This window comes from Alosa pseudoharengus, unplaced genomic scaffold (assembly GCF_046254945.1).
Source record: "Alosa pseudoharengus isolate Yale_2024_CS ecotype anadromous, Long Island Sound unplaced genomic scaffold, YU_APseudo_1.1 YU_APseudo_1.1_scf_12, whole genome shotgun sequence".
NCBI classification, from domain to species: domain Eukaryota; kingdom Metazoa; phylum Chordata; class Actinopteri; order Clupeiformes; family Clupeidae; genus Alosa; species Alosa pseudoharengus.
This window is the reverse complement of record NW_027468587.1, coordinates 30225328-30252576: the sequence shown is the minus strand read 5'-3', so window position 1 is coordinate 30252576 and position 27249 is coordinate 30225328. Positions and strand designations below refer to the sequence as shown.

Genomic DNA, 27249 nt, shown 5'->3' with positions numbered 1-27249 from the left:
AGGGAGATGCTCCAACAGCTGATCAAGGCAGATCTAAATGACACTGAGTGCATGGTAACCAGCATCTCCACAAAGTGCAGCCTTCTATTCCAGGCTCATTTGTTTTCTCCAAAAAGAATCCATTTGTTTGTATAGGACACCATGTAGGCCAATGCAGCACTGGTAGCTTGTATCTGTACTGGTTTTTTTTTTTTTAGTTGGGTCACTTTATGACTCAAAAGGGATTAATGATAACAACTGTATATCTCTCTTCAATATTCTTGGTCTCCAAATGACCTAAACGTTGTCCTGTTAATTAGTTTCAAATAGGAGGAGTAATAATAAATAGTGGCCTGTTTGGAGTTCCGATGGCAACAGTTGTGTTGTATAATCAGACAAGCATAGCAGGTTGGGTGGAGGGAGAGAGAAGAGAGGAAGTTACATGGTGAGAGTACTTGAAGGGGATTTTGGTTGTCTCTCCTTCATTCTCCACTTTCCCACTGATGACTGCATGACCACACCCAGATCAAGTTGCTGTATAATAATAAAGATATTGCTACAGAATACTCCCCCCCCCCCCCCCCAAACCTACAGTATACCTTACACTTCCAGGGAAAAGGTTTGTTTTTCACTGAAGGGCAATTAAGTACTTGAGTGGTTTAACATTGGCACAGTGCTAATTTTCATTTACAAATAAAGGCTATACATGTTAAGTTATCATTGTTTGCCAAAAGATTTTCCTCTGTGACATTTACTAAGAGGAGGTTGATGCGCCTTTATTGTTTAAATATTTAATATGTACAATTCTGTTTGTGATGCACACCTGTGTTGTGGTGTAAATAGCTAATTATTATTTGTTATTTGTTATGTAATGACTGACAGAATAAACTATATACAGAATTATAAAAAGAGATTTTGCACTAAATGTAATGCTGCTCGCAGACTGTTTTCACTGAAAAAAATGTGAATGAAAATGTGTACTGTATAAATGTGTCTTAAATTAATGATGTCCATAATACAACCAGAACAGACTACCGTCATCCAGGATTTATTCTTTCATTAATCAAGCTCTGAGCACCTACACAGATTCTCTTCAAAGTCAGTGAACATAGAACAATAGAGAATTTATGAACATGAATAAAAAAACAAATGTTCTTACAAAAGATGGTAAAATGAGACATTTAATGCCAGAATTACAGGATGAAATTTGATAAAATTTCATAACAGCAGGAGATAATTCATTACATTATAAAGGATGAGTTATAACTCTTAACACATTTTCCACACGTTCTGATTAGAACATTAAGTAAAACAAAACTTGCTTATTTTCAATTCGAAATAAGAACAGATTTTTATCTAGAACCAAAGCCCATCGAAAAAAGTGCAAATTATGTTTTTCCTGAACAACACCCGGAGTTCAGTCATTAAACTCTCACTGAGCTTTGGGATTTACCTGAGTATGAAACAAATACATTTCAAAGAAACCAGAGCTGGCATGTAATTTATCTAATTTTGAAATGAGTGAACATTCCAATAAACAATGAAAGTACCCATTGCTTTGAACTTGGACCAGTCAGTCCCCTCTCTGTGTCAGAGACAGAACTGAAGGCTTGACTGTCCCTGAGCACGCATCATGGACACCTCCATGTTTCTCATACCCATGGGTGACTCATTGAAAAAATAACATGTGTGCTGAAGTCTACCTGAAATGACCTTTTAACACAGCGATGAGTAAAACCTGAGTAAGTACGCTGTGAGTAATTACTGTGGAACTGTTGTCCTCAGTGAGATTATTTTAGACATTAACTGTTTATCAGTTCATTTTATTATAGGCTACCGGAAGATCATTTGATAGCATAATGTAGACATGTCACAAATAAATTACAAACACATAAATCAAGATAATAAATACCAACAGAGGATGTGCTAGCTTCCACACACTGATACAGTGTCCTTTGAGCTAACAGACATACAACTCCCCTCTCTGTGAACTAATGTAGTTTGTTATTGAGGAGGGGTTGGGGGGGTGGGGGGGTTGGTGGTTGATGTTGGGGACATTCAGAAAAATGGTCTTCTCTGAAACATTCTTTGGCATTTTCATAGAAATCACAACACACATGAACACACATGAAGAGTGAGACACACAAGGCCTCAAATCTTCAAAAGCCCTAAAATGCTTTGATAGTTTTAAGACGTTAGTATGCTACAGTCTTTCTGGTAGGTTTTCCCATGTAACATCCTCAATGAAATAATTTCATATTTTCTTATAAAGATAAGGAGATTGAGAACATATCGAAATCCACAGGGCAACAAAGCTTTGGCTTTTGACTAGAACCCTGCACTATAGCTTCACAGATAAATAGATTGGAGTATGATACCTTGCTATGAGTACTCTTCTTGAACAAAACTGACTCTAGAATAAATTAGAGATGTACAATAAGTGTGTGTTGCATGTAAAACCCTCACACGAGGATACAGATAACAACCCCTTCCTTTCCATGGAGTCCCTGGGGTCAATTCAGGTGACATTGTCAGCATTCATTATTTAGAAAAACATCCCAGAATTCTGAAAACTGAGATGGGAAATGGTTTGGAGTTATTTGCAGCAATGTCCCGTCAGTGGCCCCAGCGGACTGCATCTCAGGCCGAGGAAGTGTACGCTGGGACTGAAAAAGGAGTCCAGGTCAGTCTTGATCCTGTAAGGAAGTAATGCGGCGTCGAGAGGAAGTGCCCCTCCTCTTCAAAATAAGCTTGAGCTGTGCGTGGAAAAAGACAGAGGGAGGTGTATGTTACACCCAGGCAAAAAGACACCTTCGCAGTAGACTTTCTGAGTGCAATCAATGAATTTCCCCTAGGGATCAATAAAGTATCTATCCATCTATCTATCTATCTATCTATCTATCTATCTATCTATCTATGAGCCGTTTGTTGTATGCTTGTGTGACTTGTGTGCTATATGCTAGTGGGCGTTCAGCACATGACTGTCCCATTCTGTTATTCTATCTCGATTATGTAGCATCACTCTGAATAAAAGCTGAAGGGGTACAACTCCTCTCTCTCTCATGCACCTCTGGATCTCAAACACGTGAGGCTGGTTGTTTGAACTCACCTTCTCGCCTGCGTCTCCGCTCTGCAGCAGGTGCGCGGGCTGGTCGTTCTCCAGGTTGCGGGTGCTGGGGTCAGCGCCGTGCTGCAGCAGCAGTCGGATCAGCTCCTCCTGGTGGGGGCTGCCGTGCAGGCCAGCGGCCATGTGGAGAGCAGTGTGGCCGTGGGCCTGAGAGAGGGAGGGAGGGAGGGAGGGAGAGAGAGGGAGGGAGGTAGAGGGAGAGAGATGGAGGGAGAGAGAGAGAGAGGGATGGAGAGAGCGAGGGATGGAGGGAGAGAGAGAGGGAGGGAGAGAGCGAGGGATGGAGGGAGAGAGAGAGAGAGGGAGGGAGAGAGCGAGAGATGGAGGGAAAGAGCGAGAGAGAGAGCAAGTCATTGAGAGAAAGGAAGGCGAGAGCATGAGATGAGAGAATTAGTGAAGAGAATAGGAGGAGCATTTGACACTAAGTTGGGTACTAAAATTTGCATGAAATAGGGCCTACTGTAGTTAGCCAGTTTAAAACCAGGGGACTTCCCTTTGGTCCTCACCTTCATATTGATGATGGTCTGCATGTCCGCAGGGCAGATACTCAGCAGGTAGCGCACCAATTGCACATTTCCCTCTTTCACAGCGAGATGAAGAACCGTCTTGTTACTTTTGATTTCCTGCCAAAGTGAAACCAGAGGAGGGAATCAACGCTGGGAGAGTGAAACCATATATGGCACAATTTGATTAGGCCCGTGGGGAACTTCCTCTCCCTGATTCTGCAGAAACACTCACATGGGATAGTCCAATCGCTTCTCCTTAAATGTCTCTTCTGACTAATTCAGTGAAAACCACAGTATTTCATAATGTAAACATTTGCCAAAAAGGACTGTGTTAAGATAATTATTACTATAACAGACCATTCAGTATACTGCACATGGGCCTGAGTCATCCAATGAACATGGCATAAAGATGGTGTGCAGATAACTTCAAATGTTCTGTTTCATTTGACACAGCTGAGGTGACAAGTGAAATGGCTTGAAAAAGGTGGCATTTCTGAGTGAGGAAAACACAGTTGAGTTTCAATTGCTTACTTGACTAAGTAAGGATGCGCCAGCATTCAGCAAGCGCTCCAGGCAGTAGAGTTTCTCATTGCTTACTTGACTAAGTAAGGATGCGCCAGCATTCAGCAAGCGCTCCAGGCAGTAAAGTTTCTCTATACAATCTTCTGATACTTCTGATGCTTCTGATACAATACTGAATGAATGAATGGCTATAACCCTATTACCTCAACCTTCTTGCACTGAAATAGTTTTTTATTTTACCTTGTCTACATTACACTTTACTCCCCTATTTGTCTATATTATTTATGCTGGTCTCTAGACCTTACTCTTGCACTGTTGCACTGTTGGACTACTTTTTGCACCTTTACCATGACAGTCACTCTCTTGAGCACCTTGCCAGGCACACATAACTAAGGACTATGGCTGGACTACTGTTTGCACCTTCACCATGACACTCACTCCCTTTAGCACATCACCAGTCCTGGCCCTGTCACTACAAGCGTCTTATGCTTGATCACCCTCAAGCACATTGGACTTTCTTAATTTAACTTATATAGTGTATTTAGTTTTTAGTTTTGTTAGTTTTCTTATCTGTCTTATCTTCTACTGTCTTTATTGTACAGTGGAGTTTAGTTATATGTTTATACTTACACTTATGTTTACCACTCCTGCTGTAAGTGCATGTTGTGTGTTATGTCTGTATGCTACCAAGACCCTTGAATTTCCCCTTGAATTTCCCCTTGAGGATCAATAAAGTATCTATCTATCTATCTATCTATCTATCTATCTTCTCATTGCTTACTTGACTAAGTAAGGATGCGCCAGCATTCAGCAAGCGCTCCAGGCAGTAGAGTTTCTCGTTGCCCTCGGCCAGCCAAGACGTGTGATCGGAGGTGGGGAATGCGGCCGCCATGGCCTTCATGGTGGCGCTGTGAGAGATGGCCGCACAGTGCAGCGGGGTCAACCCTTGGAGTGGACAGAGAGAAAAGAGAGACAGATGAGAGGGAGTCTGTAAGACACAGACAGACAGACAAACAGGAGGAGACTGACTGACTAGAAACACTATAATTAATAATACTAAAAAAGTACAAAAAAAAAATATATGACCCTTTAGATCTTAAACACCAAACCACAACTACCCCAACTATCACCACAGCTCCCTGAACACACCACCCTTTTAGAGAGAGAGAAAGAGAAAGAGAGAGAGAGAGGGAGAGAGAGAGAGAAGGAAGAAGAAGAAGAAGAAAGGCTGCATGAAGAGAGGAGAACAAAGTGTACCTTCAAAATTTCGAGCCTCCAAGTCCAGCTGCAGTCCCACCATGGAGAGGATTACCTATAAATGTTGAAAACAATTCTTATAAAAAAACTTTTTTTTTTCAATCCTAAGCACTACACTTGCAGAGGATCACTGAATGGTTACCTGCATGACTCTTGGGTAGCCATAGGTAGCAGTGAGGTGCAGGGCTGTTTGACCTTTGACATCACACACACCGGCATCAGCGCCGAGAGTGATCAGATCGTGGACTATGTCGGGCTGGTTGGCGGTAACGGCGACCAGCAGTGCGGTCTGAGCATTGGGGCAAAATATATAGTTCAGATATGTACACACACACACACACACACACACACACACACACACACACACACACACACACACACACACACTTTATAACCATGACTGTGTTCCAAGGCTTACCTTCCCCTTGTGTTCCTTTGAGTCCAGCTTCCCGAGCTCTTTCAGTTTCTCCGCAGCAGCATATGCATACTCCCGCTGGCCTTTCGCCGTGTAGATATGCAAAATCCTTCAGAGAGAAAGAAAAACTGCTTTTAGTTTGGGATTAATAGTCATCTGCTTCAATTCATTACTGGAAAACATGTGAATTGAAAATGTGTACTATATAAATGTGTCTAAAATCTTCATAATACAACCAGAACAGACTACTGTCATCCAGGATTTATTCTTTCATTAATCAAGCTCTGAGCACCTACACAGATTCTCTCCAAAGTCAGTGAACATAGAACAATAGAGAATTTATGAACATGAATAAAAAAACAAATGTTCTTACAAAAGATGGTGAAATTAGACATTTAATGCCAGAATTATAGGATCAAATTTCATAACAGCAGGTAATAATTAATTACATTATAAAGGATGAGTTATAACTGTAACACATTTTCCACACGTTCTTCTGATAAGAACATTAAAGGAAAAATCCGGTATTTAGCACTTTGAGTCCCTTTTCTGGTTTGTTTTGGATGAACTAGAGTGGCCAACAGGCATACTCAAACATGTCCTAAAACAACCCTTAACGTTAGTTTTCAAAACTGTGCAACTCACCGAGTGGTTAGTGGTGTTCATTGATTATTAAAATCAAATATATCGGCGCAATGTATGATTTCCAGCCGTCTTATTTGCTATTGTGGAACTATTTTTAAGACACCTCACAACCGTGTATAAACTTCCACTCAATATTTGAACCTGAAGCATAGACGTTGGCGCAGTAATATCAACGTGCAATGAGTCTTCCAACAGAAATCAATGGGATTTTACAAAATAGCAAATAAAACACGACAGAAACTGTATTTCGCTACGCTACTTGTTTTGGAACATCAACGAACACCACTAACCACTCGATGAGTTGCACAATTTTGAAAAAGAACGTTAAGGGTTGTTTTAGGACATGTTTGAGTATGCCTGTTGGCAGCCACTCTGAGTAGTCAAAGGCGATTCAAAACGAGTCAGAAAAGTCGAGACTCAAAGTGCTAAATACCGGAATTTTCCTTTAAGTAAAACAAAACAAAGCTTATTTTCTATTTGAAATAAGAACAGATTTTTATGTAGAACCAAATCCCATCGAAAAAAGTGAAAATTAAGTTTTTAGAAAGAAAAACTGCATTTAGTTTGGGAAATAGTCTGCTCAAATTCATTACTCATTTAAATTTTTAGACATGCTTCATTACATTGACATGTCATGATGTTTCATATGACAAATTTGATTCATACCAGTTATTTCATACCATTATACTGAAGTATTAGTAATTCATTTAAATATGTTCACAAACTGCCCACACACTGTAGCTACATCTTACACATCGCCCTGCTCATCATTACACACATACATTGTAGTGAGCAGGTTTTGACATGTAATAAGGGTTGTATGCACGAGTGCTCAGATTTGAATAATGTCTCAGTAAAGAGTCGACAATACACCTTGGTCTCTGGTCCATTTCTTATAGAATTAAGTACTATAAAGTACAATACATACATATAAACACACAAACACACCGCATGCACACACACAAACACACAACACACACACACACACACGCGCACGCACACAAACGCACAGGCATACACACACCCACCCACACACACACACTCATGCACACACACACATTCAGACGCCTTACGTGTCACCGTCGTCATCCTGCCATGTGGTGGCGCTGTAGTCCATCCTCTGGATGAACCGGCGTGCCTCCTCCAGGGTCCTTCCATCCATGGGTCGGCCGAAGGTGTCCAGGCCAGGGACGGCTGAGGGGACTGGGCCTGCCGAAGCACTTTGTTGCCTGGGGCCTGTCATCCAGCTCACCGGCTCAGAGTGAACCATGCTGCTGGGGGCCATGGTGACATGGCACTCAGGCTGCAAAGGGGGAAATGTAGTCTGTTAACTTCAAACTCAGACAGCTGTGAACTGTTCCTGTTAAAATGGCAGATAGGGGGCTTGATGTTCCTGAATGTATGTTAGTAGGTCACTAGGTTGCTAAATTAAGTTTTTGATGGCAGATATGGGCTTGATGTCACTGAATGTACGTTAGTAGGTCACTAAGTTGCCAAATTAAGTTTCTGATGGCAGATATTAGGGGCCCAATGTTAGTGAATACTGAATAATACATTAATATTTCACTAATGTTTTATTTAACCCCCTCTTGAATTTCCCCTTGGGGATCAATAAAGTATCTATCTATCTATCTATCTATCTATCTATCTATCTATCTATCTATCTATCTATCTATCTCTGCAGAAGGACACTGTCACCTGTGGGCAGAGAGGCCTATTGTAAGAAGAGTGTACTTACAAACTGCTGCGTCAGCATGGGGGCAGTGCAGTCCTGCAGCGGTTGGTGGGTGTAGCTGGCCGCTGGGTGCTGGCTGTGGCAGTGGCTGTAGAGGCTCCCTGTAGTGAGGCTGGATAAGTAGTTCAACCCCATGGAGGGCAGGGTGCTGCCGTGATGCAGAGGCGTAGAGGAGGAGTGCAGAGTCGGGTCCCATGTTTCACAACCAACTGCCCCCATATTAGAGAAACTGCTGCTTGTGCCTGAGGGAGGAACAGGGTAACAGTTAGCGGTTAGCAGTTTGGACTGATGGCCACAGATGAAGTAGGGGCTACAATTTTGTTTTTTCGGCAATCCACCTTTACCTGCGGAGGAGTGTTCAACTGGTGCCAGCGTCTGCAGAGGGGCAACATAATATTGAAGGTCAATGGCATAACTGCTGGTCACACAATGTCACACAAAATCTACACCAGCATTCTGGCCTCTTCAGATATACACAGGTCTTACTGTAATTCCAACCCCAAACTCCATGCACATAGCCTGACATATTCTCGCATACTATAACATTATAGTGGTGTAAAGTTTATGCAAGGAATAATATGAATTATTAAACATAAGAATATGTGTTCATGTAGGGGGCTAATTAACGAGTCTTTCAGTCTCTTTCCTAATTATCCTTTGACCTCGGTGCGTCTCATCACTCCTCATCTCATGTTGTCTTTTGAAGAAGTGTTTAACAACTCATCTGTTCACCTTGCACTTACTTAATTCATTCTCTTACAGAGTTATGGTTTGTATGTTTATAGTTTTTATTCATATGTTGTTTATGTTTATGGCTTTTGTTTACATGATGTTGATATTGTTACTGTTATTAATATTGTTATTATTAATACTACTATTATGCTTAAAGGAAAATTATGGTATTTAGCACTTTGAGTCCCTTTTCTGGTTTGTTTTGGACACCACTAACCACTCGGTGAGTTGCACAGTTTTGAAAACGAACGTTAAAGGGTTGTTTTAGGACATGTTTGTGCATGCCTGTTGCAGCCACTCTGAAGTAGTCAAAGGCGATTCAAAACGAGTCAGAAAAGACGAGAAAGGACCAATCGTCAAAATTTCGGTGTCCACCACTCTAGTTCATCCAAAACAAACCAGAAAAGGGATTCAAAGTGCTAAATACCGGAATTTTCCTTTAATTTAGGCTTTTTCAACTTTATTTGAAAATATTATTTTTTAACTAATGTAGTATTCATATACTGCAAGTTGCGTTGGACAAAAGAGTCTGAAAATACCATAGCATAATCATAACCATAACTGATAGTAGTGTTCATACACTGTGAGTCACTTTGGACAAACGTGTCTGGCAAATCCCATAACCGTAACCGTAACTGTAATCATAACCGTAACTGTAACCATAACCGTAACTGTAACCATAACCGTAACTATAACTCCACTCACTGAGATGGCAGCGCTGGAGGCTACGCTGGTTGGCACCAGGGAGCACGTTGGCGACACTGAGGAGGTCTCTCGCTTCCTCTTCTGTTCCAGGAGTTTCTTGACAGTGGGCTGAGGGTAACACGGCTTCTCCTTTGGCGCTGTGAGGAGACAGAGACACTTTTTTGGTGGGATATCCACAACATGTTTGGTGTTCTTGTAGCTAAGCCAGTAGGATCACAGTGGCCACACCAGGGTCATCATGGGATTAAGTCTTCATACTGATATAATATATAACTGTCATATCTGTGTTGCCAAAAAAAAAAAAATCAGTTGTCAGTTTTATGTTGAGAAGTAGGCTTGAAGGATGGTGTGAAATTACATCACTTCTAAATAAATTTCTGTTATAATTTTAGACTTGTTGAATTGTAACTTCCTCTTGCTCTTGGGGAGATGCCAGTAATGAACATAAGCTAATTTAAAAAGATTGTGGGCATTATTTAATTAGAACTACCATAATGGTCATCTTTAAGAGGCTTCAATGTTTTATAAGACTATGGTGAATAGCATGATGAACAAAGTGGCCTTCATGTGATATGCTGAAGTTTGCTGCCTTCTTTGTAACGTCAGTATACGTCTGTTTCTCACATGTTTCCCTTCCCCATTCCTACTCTCACTGCACCCTTTTATCATATGTCAGCACCTCTGCCAGTGATGCATCCTTTGGACATGAGTGTTGTGTGTAAGAAGCAGTCAGTTTCCCCATTTATCTGTGAAATTCCCTAGTCTCGTGTGTCATCTCTCTTGTTTTGTTTTCTCATTTGTTCTTTCCTTTTGTTAGTCACCAACAGAAAACAAAAATGCAAAAACAACAACAACAACAAAAAAAAAACACACACATATGACGCTGATTGTGGAGCTTTCCAGCTGCCTTTATCTGTATGCATTGGGCACTAAAGTGGGGGGAAAGTTTCTTAGAAGTCTTGACCCCAAACGTGAGCGTCAGGCAAGCGTTTTTCCGTCACAGGAGCAAAGTGCTCACGGCAGCGAGACGACAGGGCAGTGAGGAAGGTATTCCACCAGGAGAGCGAGCGGTGAGGTAACGTCTGTTTGCAACCTCTTCATAAGAAACCAGGTTTTCTTGAGTAGGATGTTCGCAGACAACTTTTTTCTGTGACAGCTTCCTGTTGCACTCCGTTACGCTCAGTGTGGCAAACCACATGATCTTCCTGCCATGACACCGAGGACGCCATGTTATCAGGCAGGTACCCGATACTGGCCCCCACCTTCCTCTCCGGGACACTGTTACGGGTCTCTTTTGTTGAGGGTATGCCTCTTCTCAACCAGCCCTTAAGGGCCTGTGATTCATGCACGGGGCTTTTTTGGATAGTTCTCAAATGTGTTTCCTTACCCAAAGTACTCTCAAATCTGTCACAGCGTTTACTATGAAGTTTTAACCTTTCTTCAGGGGAAGAAAAAACACAACATCAGAGAGAGAGAAAGGGAATGAGTGAATGACTAATATGTTTGAATTAACGTATTGTGAGAGTTTAGACTTTTTGGTTTCCTTAATGAGATATATGAGGTAAGATTTTTCAGTATTATGAATTGTCATTCATTCAAGATGGATCCATTCATGGTGAAACTATCTTTACCAAAGTGAGCCAAATGTTATTGACAATACACAGTAGTTGATGTTTTTTTAAGCTTAACTTATTATTTATATTGTTTCATTTCAAGAAAATGATGTTTAATTGCACCTGTAAATGATCTATACATCATCCACACAAGGGACAAATCAAATACCACAATTATACTTCCAAAGTACTTCAGAGAACTACATTAGACTCACAAAGATAACCACTGCCTGAAAGGCTTAAAGGTCAAGAGGAGCTGGTGGTTTGTTAAAGGTTGCTGTCATCATAGTTCTTTGATATTGTGAGTGGGTGGCAGATGAATATTTGGTCAGGGAATACCTCTAAGATCAACAAAAAACACAGTCGATGAGCAGAGCGACACACCAGACCACTGGTGCCTGACACTTGGCAGGTGCGGCGTACGAAGAACACTTCTATGCAAATGCTTAGCCACAGAAGAGCACAGAACAGCACTGGACAACAACCCACCAGACTGACATTTTCTGAAAAGGTCACTCCAGCAGGCTAAAGACCAGACCACCTAGGGCTGAATATGAGTCATACAGTAACATGTCTCTCTTTGACTTCACTTACTGCCAGGGGCGTAGCACAAGACCCTGGGCATAGGCAGTCCTGATGGGCCTCTATGTTCCTCAACCCAGGTAAAATAAAATATATTCCAGACTTTACAAGGGCCCTCTCTCCCCTTGGGCCCCTATAATCATTAGTGGTTTTACCCCCAGCCATTTTTTATAACAATATGGCTAGTGTGTTCACAAAATACAAAATATTTTTAAAAGTAGCCTATGAAATATTCTACTGAACACACTGAACATCACTGATGGCAACATTCCCTTACTTATTTCGCTTTCATTATCAAAGACCAATGGCAAATAACCACTACAGCCTACAAAGGCTGCAGTGTGGGTGGCCTACTATGGTTGCTTCATAGTTCACTTCAACAGTGACATAACACATCTTTCAGTGACTAATCATCCTCCTGTGACCTTCAAAAGGAGCTCCTGCCTGCTTGCACTTTTGGTTAAAGGGTTGACCTCAGAGGACAGCCTTAACAGAGGAAAGCCCTTCGAGAAAGAACTAGATTACATCTGCAAACTTTTACATTTGCAGAAAATTATATTTTTGCCTAATGAATTACTTTGGCATAGGCCTATGCCATCAGAGTGTTTTTTTTTTTGTGATCACAGGCTAACGAGATAAATGGTGTCTGTGAAGATGAAGTCTGAAACTATTTCGTGACAGGTTCTTGCAAAGGCAGGTCGGACAAAGAGAATGTCAGACATAGGGATGCCCTGGTCCTTGGTATCACGGATTATCCGTCTCGAATATTTAAATGACGGAAATCCCTGGCCGTTGAGTCACTTGCGTGGGCGGCAGGGGATTCCAAAGCACCGTGCTTATGTTTGCTCGAGAAAGAGGAACAAGCTCTCTCATGACAAATGTTCGCGCAAAGTAGGCAAAAAACTATCTTCCTGTCAAAATAGCGCTACGTCCTTTTTTGTGATTGAATTACATACATGAAATAAAGATATAATCGCAAAATGACAGGCATCATGTCACGCCCCTTTCTTTTACATGGTTGGCTATCTCTATTATACCACACCCATTCATGAATAAGGAACTGAGAGGAGGAGAGCAAAACTGCTGTTTTAAAAGTAGCCTAGCCTATAGGGCTAGTGCTTTAAATAAAGCAGCCATGGTAGTCTGACTATAAGTTTATCCTGATTGATATAAAATAACAGTTCAGGGCTGGGACATGTTATTTGGAGGCAACCGTTAAACGATTTAAATTGCTTGTTACACAAAATAGCCTACTAGGTAATACTAGGTATATCCCTAGGAAATAAATGAAATTATGTCACATTTTTAAAATAAGTAGGCTAACTTTCTAAAGTAAAGATACCACTGAATTGACAAAAGTACAATTCTGAAATCATTAGGCAAATAGCCTATGAACAGATTGTCACAGGCTAGCCTACCTGTATCCTATGTCGATTTGTAGGTAAAGAACTTACATTTCGGCCAGAGCATGTCAAAATCCCTTTGAAGACTATCACTTCGGTCTTCAGCCCGTCTTGGTCAAATACAGCCTGAGCCAAATTTCTCTGTTCTTCGAACCAAAGGTGTAAAAGTGTCTCTGATGAAGATGTAGGCTACCTCTTTTCTCTCTACCTCTCGTGTTGACTCGACTTCACTCTTGTACACACACAGCACGCTGCTTTTTCAGCGCCGCCCACTGATGCGATGCAACGCCCTTTTCCGCAAAAGATCTGTCAGTCGACTGCTGTTGGGTGTGAGGGGCTGTGAATGCAAATCAACGACACAAACTCTCCCGCTGATGTAGACTATTTTTCTCAGTGTCTCTGAAAGCACGACGATTGTATCTTACACTTATATTAGGCTATAAGAGTAGCCTAACCTAGGCCTAGGCTACTTTAGGCTGCCCATGGTGTGGCCTAAGTGGACGCGTAGGCTATTTGTGTGTTTATAGCATATGTTTGTGTATTGGGGGGGGGGGGGGGTTAGTCAATAATTAAACTTTAATTGCAATTTGGCAGGCCCTCACATAGTGGAAGGAATCTTCCGACCCGAATTAGGCTATTAAACTAATCTAGGCCTAGGCTACTGGGATTTGCCTTTCCAGTGTGTCCTTTCCGATGTACAGTGTGGTTGTGATGGCAACAGGTGCGGTAGCGGCAGGAAACTGAGATAGTGCGCTCCGTAACACACGGCCTAGGCTACCAAAGCGCCGCCCTTCTTCGAGAATTTTAGCTCTAGGCCTACTACGACTGATAATAATCTAGCAAGGAAAGACGAGTGGTTTATTCGCAATCTATTTTTGGCATAATTTCTTTCCCTCTGAACCGTGGGCTCTGTGAAGGAACTGGACCAAGGAGTCGCCAGATTAGACTATGACGCTTTAACGCAAAGGGCAGACCTAGTGTCCTATTGACTGCTTATAGCATTTAATACAGTATAGGCCTAGGCCTATTAAAGGTATAATATGTAATATAATATTATTATATTATATATAATAGGGTAATATAGGCTAATATGCCTATAATATAGCCTAGACTAATATAATATAATATAATATAATATAATATAAAAATATATAATATAATATAAAATATAATAATACATAGGCCTAATACAGTTCACAGTCCTCTACAGTTCTCAACCTTAACAGTAGGTTGGTGCCCATTAGGGCCTTTAGATCAGTGGTTCTCAACCATAACATTATTTTTTCTAAGAGGCCATCTCCATAGGCGGTGGGTAAGGCTTCTACTTAGGTTACCAACTATCAAAGGTTTTAAACGGAGGACAACATTACAATCTTATCAACATATAAGCAACACCTGGCTGACCATAAACATCAATGCACAGCTAATTGAACAACAAAACCACGGATGACTATATTATCATGACATGAATTATTAGCCTGCAAAGGCTGCAATAGGCTACTATTGCCAATTTACTCATAGGCTAGACTGCCAATGCATTAAGCTGCCTAGTGTGAACAATGCTGTATGCAAGTGTGTTAGAAACGGTAATGGAAACAAAAAAAAAGATGAAAAGGGATGGTTTACTAAATAATTAAAATATGTTATTTTTTCACACAATGTGGCGACCCCCAGAAATGATCTTGCAACTCTCATAAAGGTTCCGACCCGCAGACTGAGAACCAGTGTTTTAGGGAAATTCTTTCAAAGAATGAGCCTTTGTTTTATTAGTCAAAATACTTATTTTAATTACACTTTCACAACATTCGAAACCACTGTGGCACAACTGGATACAGCAACCACAGTACCATATTTGGGTCCAACTGCCCACAGGGACCCAGGCTAGAGTCTGACCCGCGTCATTTCCCGATCCCACCCTGTCAATCTTTCACAATAAAGGCAAAAAACAACACAGCAATTGATTGAGGTCAGGTGATTGACTACTATACACACAAACTGATTTCTAATTAGAGAATCATGAAACATTTGCCATTTTGTGCTTTAAGTGGCACTTATCAATCTTCAAACTGAAAAACACAGAAGTAACAAATGAGGAGGCCATTTAAGGCACATTTAAACACTTCAATCACACAACCTTAAAACTAGCAAATTCACTTAACAAAAGTAATACAAAGTAAATAGATTATGCAGCAAAAGTCTTTTTTACCATGCGTGGACTGGGTAAATGGAAATCAGTGATTCTGCTTGTGATGTTTGAGGATTACTGGAACAGTAAAAGCTGTATTTTTTAATGTTTTTATTATAGGTGATATGGACTAGGCTTGACTAAGTGCATTGGACCTCCGTGAGCACACATGGCATGGGGTCATAATGCAGACAGGTTATCACATCTCCATGGGGTCCTAATGCAGACAGGTTATCATATCTCCATGGGGGGCCCTAGACTAATTCTGTGGACACAGGGGGTCTTGGGGGCTGAAAGGTTGAGTATCACTGATATACAGTAAAAGACACACTATGTACGTTATCTACCCTGTACGTTAAGGCAGAGACTTTCTAATGAGGAGACACAGCACTCAAAAAATCCTCCATAGAAATGCATGGGGTTAGTTTGTAACGGCAATATGGCAGTTGTCTTCACATATCACACCCCTTCCGCGGCAAAACTGTATGTATTATTACTGTAAAAAAACAAATTTAGATTGAAGACTATTCATACGAATTCAAACTCATCTGCCCCATGCCAAAAAACAGAGAAACATAAGTATTTGGTGGCCCCTTTGTCTTCACACTGTGGTAAGGAACCATCTGATTTTTACTGGGATTTTTTCTTTCTATTGCAAGGGCACTTCATAGTGTTTTTTATCACTTTGAAGAACATCAAGAGGGCACAATAAAAAATGTTAAGGGAACCTCAAGTCTATCCCTCTGTAAGGGCATGTATGTGCAACCACATAATCACCACCACACACACAGACAGACAGACAGACACACACACACACACACACTTTGTAACTTCTTTATACTTCGTGCCTGTAGTACACTATACAGCACTGCACTCCATTGCAAGGGGCAGAATGAAATTGAGTGCAGTGGAACACTGTCAGGTAGGGGCAGTAGCGGGCACCATTTTTTTTAATTTTATTTATTACTTGGCCAAGTAAGGGGCACCTCAGGGCACAGTACCATGTTTTCACCATTAGAAGGGCGCTCATCAAGACACACAATATTGTACTTTCTTAGGCACATTCTAGAGGCACACTCTCAAAACTTATTGCATGACGGGTCCAGTCGGACACCTTTGAAGACACTACGTTCTTTCAACCATAGGGACTGAAGAGAAGAGTAGAAATTTTTAAAAATATGTTCTTCTTGGCTGGAGCTATCAATAGGGTGACAGTAAAGTCAGTTCTGTTTTTTTCTGTTTAGAAGAGTCAAAGTATTGGGAGTATGATTCACGGAGGGAGAACAAAGTCTGTTGGATAAGGTCTTTTACACATGAGTGTTCCCTGGCTCAGTAAACAAATGTCTTGAGTAGACACTTGCTGAAGACAATTTGAAGTTATTGAATCAGAAGCTGGATCAACAATTGCAATTGAAATGACCATGGTGGTCAGCTGGTTGAGGTTTGTTGCTGACTGCTACTGTAATAGTGCCCCCTTGTGGCCTCTCAGCTTGCCTTAATTAAAGTTTAGTAGCAAGAACAGGGGAAAATTAGCTAAATTTATGATGTAGAAGAGGCAAAGATGAATCCACTACGATGATCAATCATGTAAACCATGATTTCAGGATTTTGGAAATATGTTAGAAATGATCCCCAGACCTCATAGAATTTTTTCTCTGATTCACAAAGTGAATGACCATTTTTCTCCAGCGTTAGACGAGATATGAGATCTCTACGCCATTGAGAGTATACAGTAAAGTTATACTAATAGACACTACCACGATTTCTGATTTTCAGTTCTTGTGCAGTTTGCTGAAAACATTAAGAGACCAAACATGGATAGTCATTACATTACATTACATTACATTACATTACATTTGGCTGACGTATTTTTAACCAAAGCGACTAACAACATGGTAACAGTTAGGTTTTAAAGCAATTCTCTCAACAATTTTAGGACAATTTAAAAACGGTAGAGTACAGTAAGAATAAGTGCATCAGACGGCTGGTAAGTGCTAGGATAGCAAGACTTGTTGTAAGTGGTGCTATGAGAGGAGATGTTCTCTAAAGAGCTGGGTCTTCAGGAGTTTTTTGAAAATGGAGAGGGATGTCCCCTCCCTTGTAGGAACTGGCAGTGTGTTCCACCAACGAGGAACAACAGATGAGAAATGTTTGGATTGGTCTGAGCGTACCGGTGGTAGAGCTAGACGTCGTTCGTCTGAGGAGCGCAGCGGTCTGGAGGTAGCGTATGTCTGTATGAGGGCATTCAAGTAGGTGGGAGCAGAACCGGAGACTACTTTGTAGGCAAGCGTTAGAGCCTTGAATTTGATGCGGGCCGCCATAGGTAGCCAGTGTAGCTGGATGAGCAGCGGGGTAACGTGTGCCCTTTTGGGTTGGTTGTAGACCAGGCGCGCCGCCGCGTTCTGGATCATCTGAAGGGGTTTCACTGCGCAGGCTGGGAGACCTGTCAGGAGGGTGTTGCAGTAGTCAAGTCGTGAGATGACTATTGCCTGAACCAGAAGTTGGGTAGCATCTTGAGTCAAGTAAGTCCTGATTTTCCGTATGTTGTAAAGTGCGAAACAGAATGACCGGGCGACTGAGGCAACATGATCTGAGAAGGTTAGTTGGTTGGCAATCCGAGATCCGTGCTAAAACCAAGGGCTCATCAGGTGGAAAGGACAGATAGAGCTGTGTGTCACCTGCATAGCAGTGGTATGAGAAGCCATGCGAACGGATAATCTGTCCCAAGGAGGTGGTGTAGATAGCAAAGAGAAGGGGGCCCAGCACTGAGCCCTGGGGGACCCCTGTGGTGAGATGGTGAGGTGCAGATAGCTGACCAAGCCATGATATGTTAAAGGAGAATTCCGGTGTGATATTGACCTAAAGTGTATTGAAACATGATACCGAGTGTGAACGTATGTCTCATAGCCCATCTCGGCTTGTCCCCTGCACTCCAAAATCTGGCGCTAGTTAGCCGATGCTACCAACAGCTTTTTCAATGGTGGTGCTTCGGCATCGGGCTAGCCATGCAAATAAATCACTGTTTTACACCATTTACGAGGCTCAATGTATCTTCACACTTCATTGGTAGACTTCCGAGGGCCCTGACATTTAAAACGAGACATTGAGAACTTTGAAAAAGCACTGGTAGTTTACTTACAGTCAGATTCAGTCAGATTATCAGATTCCAAAAATAATTCAGTGGAAATGCATGGATTCCAGTTGCTGCTACTGGAAGAAACTGCAATCCATGCATTTCCACTGAATTATTTTTGAAATCTGATCCCTTATCATACCTGTTCATTCTTACTCGTCGCTCGACTTATCGTGACTAAATTCAAGATGGCTGCAAACGCTAAACTTCGTGAAGATACTGTCTGTATCGTCTTGTAAGTAAACTACCAGTGCTTTTTCAAAGTTCTCAACGTCTCGTTTTAAATGTCAGGGCCCTCGGAAGTCTACCAATGAAGTGTGGAGATACATTGAGCCTCGTAAATGGTGTAAAACAGTGATTTATTTGCATGGCTAGCCAGATGCCGAAGCACCACCATTGAAAAAGCTGTTGGTAGCATCGGCTAACTAGCGCCAGATTTTGGAGTGCAGGGGACAAGCCGAGATGGGCTATGAGACATACGTTCACACTCGGTATCATGTTTCAATACAGTTTAGGTCAATATCTCACCGGAATTCTCCTTTAAACGAGCGTTCTGTGAGGTAGGATTCAAACCAGGAAAGAGCAGAACCGGAGATTCCCATGTTAGAGAGTATAGAGAGAAGGATGCGGTGATTAACGGTGTCAAAGGCAGCCGATAAGCAGAATGAGTACTGATGACCGAGCGGTCGCCCTCCTTTAAGGATTCTGTTACAGACAGCAGAGCCGTTTCGTTAGAGTGGCCGTTTTGAACCCAGACTGATTTGGATCCAGAAGGTTGTTCTGTGAAAGGAAGTCAGAGACCTGTTTGGAGACTGCTCGTTCAATTCCTTTGGATAGGAAAGGCAAGAGTGAGACAGGGCGGTAGTTCTCGACTTGAGCAGGGTTGAGAGAAGTTTTCTTAAGTAACGGTGTTACCCGGGCCATTTTGAACGCTGTTGGAAATGTGCCGGAGGTTAGCGAGGCATTGATCACATGTGTGATAGCTGGTGCGATGGTCAGGCTGATGGCAGACATCCCAACCTGCAAAAAGTCATTTCAGGGAGGTATCCCGAAGACCCCCAATATAGATACTGAAATACAGATGAATGTTTGTTCAATAATGTCTAGTCAGTAGGCTACACCAAATAAGGAAAGCCTATAGATAGAAATTGTGATGATAAAATATGTAGATTTTGGTAGTTTGGTCTTCTCATGTAGCCTTGGCAACTAGCCATTTAGTATAGGCCTGAATAATATGCACATGAAATGACACTTGTTCAACTCACCTCAACATGTCTTTTGCAATCATTTAACCTGCCATGGGCAAAAAGTCACTGTTACAAACAGTGCAGCATGCAACTACAGTATCATTATTTTTTACTCTCATGAGACAAGGGTAGGCCTACACTTTCGTGTAGTCTGATGCGAAATGGGTCTTAAATGTTCATGTTTTGGGGGCACTCTGACTGCCAAACGCTCCTGTTCCTAGATACAATGAACTGCTTAATTTAGTTCGGGATAAAAGACATAAAAGCCCGACAACATTGAAAACCGATTGGTTGAATCTCGAATTTCCCATTGGGGATCAATAAAGTATCTATTTACTTATACTTTATCGCACCACCCTTCCCTCTCTCTCTCTCTCTCTCTCTCTCTCTCTCTCTCTCTCTCCGTCGTGTGCGCGCTAAACTCAGATGCATACTGTACGTGATTTGAAGTCTTGGTCTTGCGTGCACGCTTTTGCTCGCTCACTCTAGATTCCGGGAGATTTTATCTAATTTGCGGGCATCAGGGAGCCGCTATCAATATGCGGGAGACTGTCTGTGATGGACGCGTCGCCCGCCACTCAGTCCAGTGCGACAGTACCGCCAAATCACGTGGGGTGCACGCGCCGCAGGAGCTCACTCAACGGGGCGCCACGCTGCTAGCAATCCAGTACGGGCGTGCTAGCAGCCACGTGGCCGACCCCGCTCGTCACCAGCTCCCTCTCAGCAGCCGCCCTCAGGCTGCACTTTCCGCGGCGTGTCACCACGGCACTCCTCCTCTCCTGGCGGGGCCCTAGGTGGCCTTTTCAACCGTCGACACTGTACCAAGCACCGGGGTTCGGGGGGGCCAGATGAAGCTGCGCCAACCCCACTCCGCTCCGTCGAGTCGCCGACCAGGTCAGACAGGCACCGACTCCGCAGCAACCGGACCGCGCTGAGCTCTCCCGCTGCAGCTACCGTCTTCGGCGTCCCTCCTCGTGTTGCCATCTGGCAGAGCCGTCCTGCTCTGCTCCCGGCCCGTTCCACTCCTTCGCGGCCTCGGCGAAGGCACGACCCCCGAGATGGCCATGCTAACGAACTCCACACAACGAACTTTTTTCAAAAGGCGCCGGCCAACAGGCCAACTACAACGGGCGCCCACACAGCACGGTGCCTCTCACATGCACCCAAACGTTTTTTTAAAGTTCAGAGGGCCTTTCCGTCGAAGCTGCCCCAACGTCGTGAGTTCGCTGCCCTCAGCGGCTCCGCCAACCATCCATCGTCTAGGAACCTCTTCCTCGCCGCACTCCCTCGGCTCTGCTCACACGTCGCGGCTCGCCGTGGAGTCAGCGCCCAGGCCAGCGTCGTCTTCTCCGCGACCGCTTCTCCCGGCCAGATCTCCTCCCATGGCAGCAGGCAGGTCCTGGCGATAGCTCCTCTCCTCCGTCGGCAGTAGCGATAGAAGGCCCCGAGCATTTTAGTAGCCCTTACAAGGGCTTTCTCTGAATCCTCTTGCGTGGGCCTCCACCCAGTGGTATGGTCTTCCGCTCCCCGCTTCTCTCGCTGGGCGGAGGCCATGTTCGAAAGTCGCTTCTGACACCAATGTAACGATTTGATAGCAACACACACAGTTGTCCAATCAAAAGGTTTATTCACTGAGAACGAGAGCAGAGACACAGACACAGATCACAATGCACACAGGGCAGGTCAAGGAATCACACACACTACACCAACAGGGGAGGTCCAGCCCCCCACACGAAAAGGAACACACATGAGGGATAACTAAAAGGGAAACATGTTACGATAAAGACACCAACTTTACACTTATAATTTAGGAGAATAACGACATAAACCCCCCAAATGTTCGCTCTCGTATCCCAGCATGCTTTTTGCAGGAGAACGCTAACACAGTCTTTCTGCGCCGACGCTATACTCTGAACATTCAATGAATTGACAGATGCACTTCCACTTCCACTTACGATTTACTTTAGCTATTTCATTTTATTTATTTTTCATTATTTATTCACTTTAAATAAATTATAATGTAAAACTGTAGGATTAACAGGAATTGTATTGCTCAACACCACAGGAACAGTTAAACTTGCATGTTAGTAAAGGCAGGCGCAGGGGGAAAAAAACTGTTCAGTGTTCTGGGTAGCCTAACGTTCACTAATGTTGTATGATAAAGCCACATCTAGGTTTGACTTCCTCCGCAATTACTTTGTTGTATGGAATAAAATAACACTGTATTTGTAAATAACAGACTTTATTTTATTGTAGGCTATATGTGCTTTGGGAATATTTCAGCCACCACTTGGCCTAACGTAGGCTACCGCAGTGGATAACGTTAACGTTAGTGAAGGTAACGGTAACGTTAACACTCTTTTAAGTAGGCCTATGGCTAATGAAATCTCTGATAACACATCAATCCACAGCAATGAAATGTGCTTTGTGTGGTAATAATAGGTAGATGTTTGGTAGCCTATTTGTAGGCTACTGCTAGGTCCATATGATTTCCAGTGAATACAAACGACTTTCAAGCACTGCTCAAGTAGCCTAGCTAAATTAAATGTGTCTAATCGGTCGCGTATGTAACTCTTTTCGACTTATACTTTGTTAAATTTAACATCCCCACAATTTAAATAAGAAACCCATGTTAACAATTTACCTACGACGGACCTTACACCTAGGGAGAGGGGGGTGTAATTATGACCGCCGCGCAGCGAAGCAGCGGTCATATAGCTTTAGTCAGATTTATTTTCTTTTTTTTTCTTTTTCGCATGTCCAAATTTCTGTCAATGATTCCCGGGACACTGAAAGACCGGGGTACACGAAACTTGGTGGGCATGTAACCCCACATGGATAGCATGGAACCATAATTTTTCGTTTTGATCTGTAGCCCCCCCCCCCCCCCCCGCTGGACTGGACCCCCGAAAGGAGGGTAGGGCAGACACAGTTTTCTGTGAATATCTTGAGAACTGTAGGGCCTAGGATGACCAATTTTTTCCGTATGTTTGCCTCCAGGGGTCATGTTAACCCATTCCATGTGCACACATGTACATAAACAGACACACACGCGCACACACATACATTCACAGTAATCATACGTATGACACATACTCACACAGTAGACATATGTACGCATGCATGCACATGCACAAACACAGGCACATACGCAGGCACACACACAAGCACACACACACACACACACACACACACACATAAACATAAACATGTACACGCACACATGCACACAAGAATTTCTCAGAATTATGAACAGGCAAGATGGGGGTGGGGTTGTATAAAATTAATTTTACATGTGAAATCTATGAACTAATCTTGTTGTCTAGCAGATACCAGTGAGAATTGAGTGTGGATAATGCAATTTAGTGAGACAGAATCATATAGGCCTTTCAGCGTGATTTATTTTGTGGAAAAAATGTGCTAGACTGGGCGGCGGTCATATTTTGTACCGCTCTGCGGTACATCTAGTTTAAGTCATAACTTGTGTTACCAGAGCCCGTCTACCGATTCTCTGGTGTTTCGTTGAAACTATTCAGTTTGGTGCAACCCGATACATTTTAGTAGCTCGTAAACTTCAACGTAGTTTACGTTAGAACTAAGCTAAGATGGAACTTACGTTCAACTGGTGCAACCGGCTGCAGGATATAGAGCACCAACTTTTTTTTGAGCAAACATTGATTATGCGTGACACAGTCTCAATTTGCGGGACGCATGAATTGGGCTTCAAACGCTGTGCGCGCAGGCGCTACGCGGGACGGGTGGTCACCCTAACCCCGACATCCATCCGATAGAGGAGGTTGCTCCACAGGAGGAAGATCAGGTTGTTGCTGAACTCCCTGCCACCAGCGTCTCTGAGACGACCAGGGCCAGATCGCCGTATAGCACACTACGCAAGTTGCGTAGGGCCCCGCAAGTTAATTAAGGCCCCCTCAAGCTAATGCCAGGTAGGCCTACAGTATACAGCAGGGGTAGGCAATCTGCAGCCTTTTAGCTCCTCTCTAGTGGCTCCCTGGCTTTCTCTAAAAATGGAAGTTATAAAATATTTCTAACAATTTCATATAGTCGTTAAGCTTCAAGCTGTCCCAACACATTAAAGGCCGTGTTGCAGGGTTCATTTTCCAACGAATTTGCACAATTTGATTGTTGATAATAAACATTTAAACTGTTATCCATTGTATTTGATGTTGTTGGGTATCACAAAACGGAATATAATACGAAAAAGCAGCTACTATTTCACAGCGTTTGAAGTGATTCTCCTTTCCCCCACAATGCATTGCATTACGTCACCTTGGGGAGACTACAGACCAAAGCCCACCTTGAGACCCTTGAGAGTAACGAGAGAGGAGTAAAGAGAGACTAGTAAGGGATTGTTCAGCAGTAGATAGCGCAGATTATAGATAAATAGATAGGCTATAGATAGCCTAGATATGTATATAGACAGGTAGATAGATAGCTAGTTCTAGATAGATCATGTCATATACTGGTCACAGGGGAGCTCCTCGACCAGCGGCCAAAATGCACTCGCTTCCTAGTTACTGCAGCTCTCCACCACAGTTTCCATCGGGACGGCACAGCCCACACAAGCACCTGCAAAACTGCGACTTGCCCATATTATCTCCCTCTTTGGTAAGCCATACCCTGACGATGTCAATGGCAATCAATCACGAGCAGTAGTTATCGAAAATATTCATGCTGAAGACACGACCAGCCTAATCGGCGGCGGCTAGAAGCTAAGTAACTGGGGTGGCTCACAGGTGGGACTCATAGATATATACACTAGATGTCGCCTTGACTACTGCTGTTCATTGGAACGAATGCGTCAATCGAGACGCCATCTTGCTTCAGTGATCCACTCCTCTATAATGCATTAGCGTCAATCTGGGCAAAGATCTAGCGAAAATAAAATCACCATAAATCGTCAAAATCTCAAGCAATTATCTAGTTTTTTGGGTTGTTCCAACTGACAGGCATGTATTTATGGTTGAGTCTAGAGAAAACTAAGCTTAAGACGATAATAAAGATACATTTTACCCGTCTAGCCCCATAGACTCCCATTCATTCTGCACTAGCTAGCGGCGGCCCCTAGAGGAACAATGAGTAAACTGCAACCAGGTTCGATACAATGAAAGTAAACAGGCTCTTCGTAGACAGGCTCTGGTTGAGGCCACATACCCCTCGTCTCGTTTACTCATGTAAGTTGTAATCTCACCAGAAGTTGCTGTATATCTGTAGAACATTTACCTCTGCTACTACATAGGCTACGCCAGTCGTTACTTTTATATGCATGGGTCAGTGCCATGGGCAAACGTAGCTGAATTCATAAATGACAAAGCCATGAGAAAGGTGATTTTCTTACGTTTCAACAACAAAGAAGCCGATCTGCCATCATTGTGAGAAGTTCCCAAATTTGTCGCTAATCGCTAAAAAGGTTTTCTATCGCTGGGAATGGCCAAACGTCGCTAAATAGGTAACGCTGACAATACAGGAGAACTAGTTTAGCGCTTCAGATCCCTGTACCATGATGGCGGCGGTGTTGACGCATGCTGAGAAGCAGAAGGCGACATCTAGTGTATGGGTGGGACTAAAAAGTTAGCCCAGCTAGCTATCATGATGCTTCATATTCTGATCTTCTGACTAAGTTTGCCCGGTAGCCTACTTATCTGAACTAACGACATGATCACTATCACTAGATATAAAGAAAATGTTGACTTTCATTCGGTGCTGTTCACTGACAGTAACAAAAAAAGTGTCGTAATGTTATAAGCATAATACATTGAACTGAATAGGTGCATTATGTAGCCTCATAACGAGGCCTCTCAAATTCAGAAAATTGCATTAAACTAAAATCGGAAGACATTGTTATCTTTGTTAGACCATAGGGTCGTTGTCATATAAATGCTGTAACGAAATTCGAAGTGAAAATATACAAACTTTATGTTGAAAGTGTAACCGCGACCGTTTCCCATAGGAATGAATGTAAAACATACCCTCCAAAACGTGACCTCCCGAAATTCAGAAAAATTACTAAATTGATATCAGGCACCGTTATTACCATTGGTAGATCATAGGGTAGCTGTGATATAAATGCTGTGACAAAATTCGAAGTGTAAATATACAAACTTTATGTTGAAAGTGTAACCGCGACCGTTTCCCATAGGAATGAATGTAAAACATAGCCTCCAAAACGAGACCTCCCGAAATTCAGAACAATTACTAAATTGATATCAGGCACCGTTATTACCATTGGTAGATCATAGGGTAGCTGTGATATAAATGCTGTGACGAAATTCGAAGTGTAAATATACAAACTTTATGTTGAAAGTGTAACCGCGATGTCCATTGAAATGCATTGAAATGAATGAAGCGCAGATCAAGTAGTCCCCAAAGTGACGTCATCACCGAATTGCGTACAAAAAACCCACTAATGCTAAAAACAACAAAAACTGGCATTTAACACCATTTGGATACATTTTTTAAAATGATATACATATATTGAGTGCTTTATGTACCCATTAATCAACAGTGGTGGTTAACCTGCAACACAGGCTTTAACATTTAGTGAAGTAAATAGTAGTAGTAATTTTAGTAGTAAATATTACACTGTACAATACAGCATACAGAGTATGGCGAGTATGCCATATGCCTGAGGCTAATAAAGATAAAGATGTTTAAACTGATTTCTTTTAAATGGTTCTAATGTATTTGCAGCCCCAGACTAGCCTAGAAATCTGGACGCGCCTCTAGCGGCTGCCAGGGCTAGTCTAGCAACTCTCCGTTGGCTTGTGAGCTCCAGAAATCGAAACTCAATCAGGCCAGTGAAATCATGTATAGAGTCGTTAGGTGGGCTTAACATAATGATTGATGGCAGAGTTGCAACAGTTTGGCTTGAATTCCCTGCTACTTGAAAACAAATAAGATGGATATTGCTGCTGGCGAACAGTGTGACACGAGTTAAGCTTTTATTAAGTTGGCAAACGTTTGAACTAGCCAACTAGCTCCGCTGGTGGGAAACGCATGGGACTCATAGCGCTGCCGCTGTCTTATTGCATGCAGAGGGAATTTGAAAGACAACTGATTATCCCGCCCCTCGGACTGAGCACTGCGAACGGTGAGTGCCCAGACCCTACATTTTAATGTGGGTCTGCAGACATCCCAAGTCTCCCGGAAGTTCCGGGAGTCTCCCGTATATTGATAGCGGCTCCCTGACGTCCGCAAATTAGATAAAATCTCCCGGAATCTAGAGTGAGCGATCAAGAGCGAGCATTCGAGAGCGCGTGTGCATCTGAGTGTAGCGCGCACACGACGGGAGAGAGAGAGAGAGAGAGAGAGGGGTGGTGCGTGTGTGCCTGAGCGCATCCAAGAGAGAGAGAGAGCATCCTGATTGGCCTGTTTCGCTAAATCAACCAATCAGTTTTCAGTGTAGGCGGGCTTTAATTGATCTCTTTTCTCCCGAACTTAATTAA

At 42.8% G+C, this 27249-nt stretch overlaps 1 protein-coding gene across 1 annotated transcript; it reads right to left on the bottom strand.

Moving 5' to 3' along the window:
- Positions 1–1011: 1011 nt before the first annotated feature.
- Positions 1012–13411, bottom strand: nfkbid (nuclear factor of kappa light polypeptide gene enhancer in B-cells inhibitor, delta). The gene is made up of 12 exons (XM_076279506.1): positions 13273–13411; positions 9624–9760; positions 8531–8561; positions 8190–8428; positions 7525–7754; positions 5810–5915; positions 5534–5680; positions 5392–5446; positions 4916–5079; positions 3613–3729; positions 3089–3253; positions 1012–2735 (listed from the first exon to the last, which is right to left on the bottom strand). Exons 1-12 carry the CDS (start codon positions 13286–13288, stop codon positions 2664–2666), a joined length of 1479 nt encoding a protein of 492 aa, XP_076135621.1. The 5' UTR covers positions 13289–13411; the 3' UTR covers positions 1012–2663.
- Between the last annotated feature and the right edge of the window lie 13838 nt (positions 13412–27249).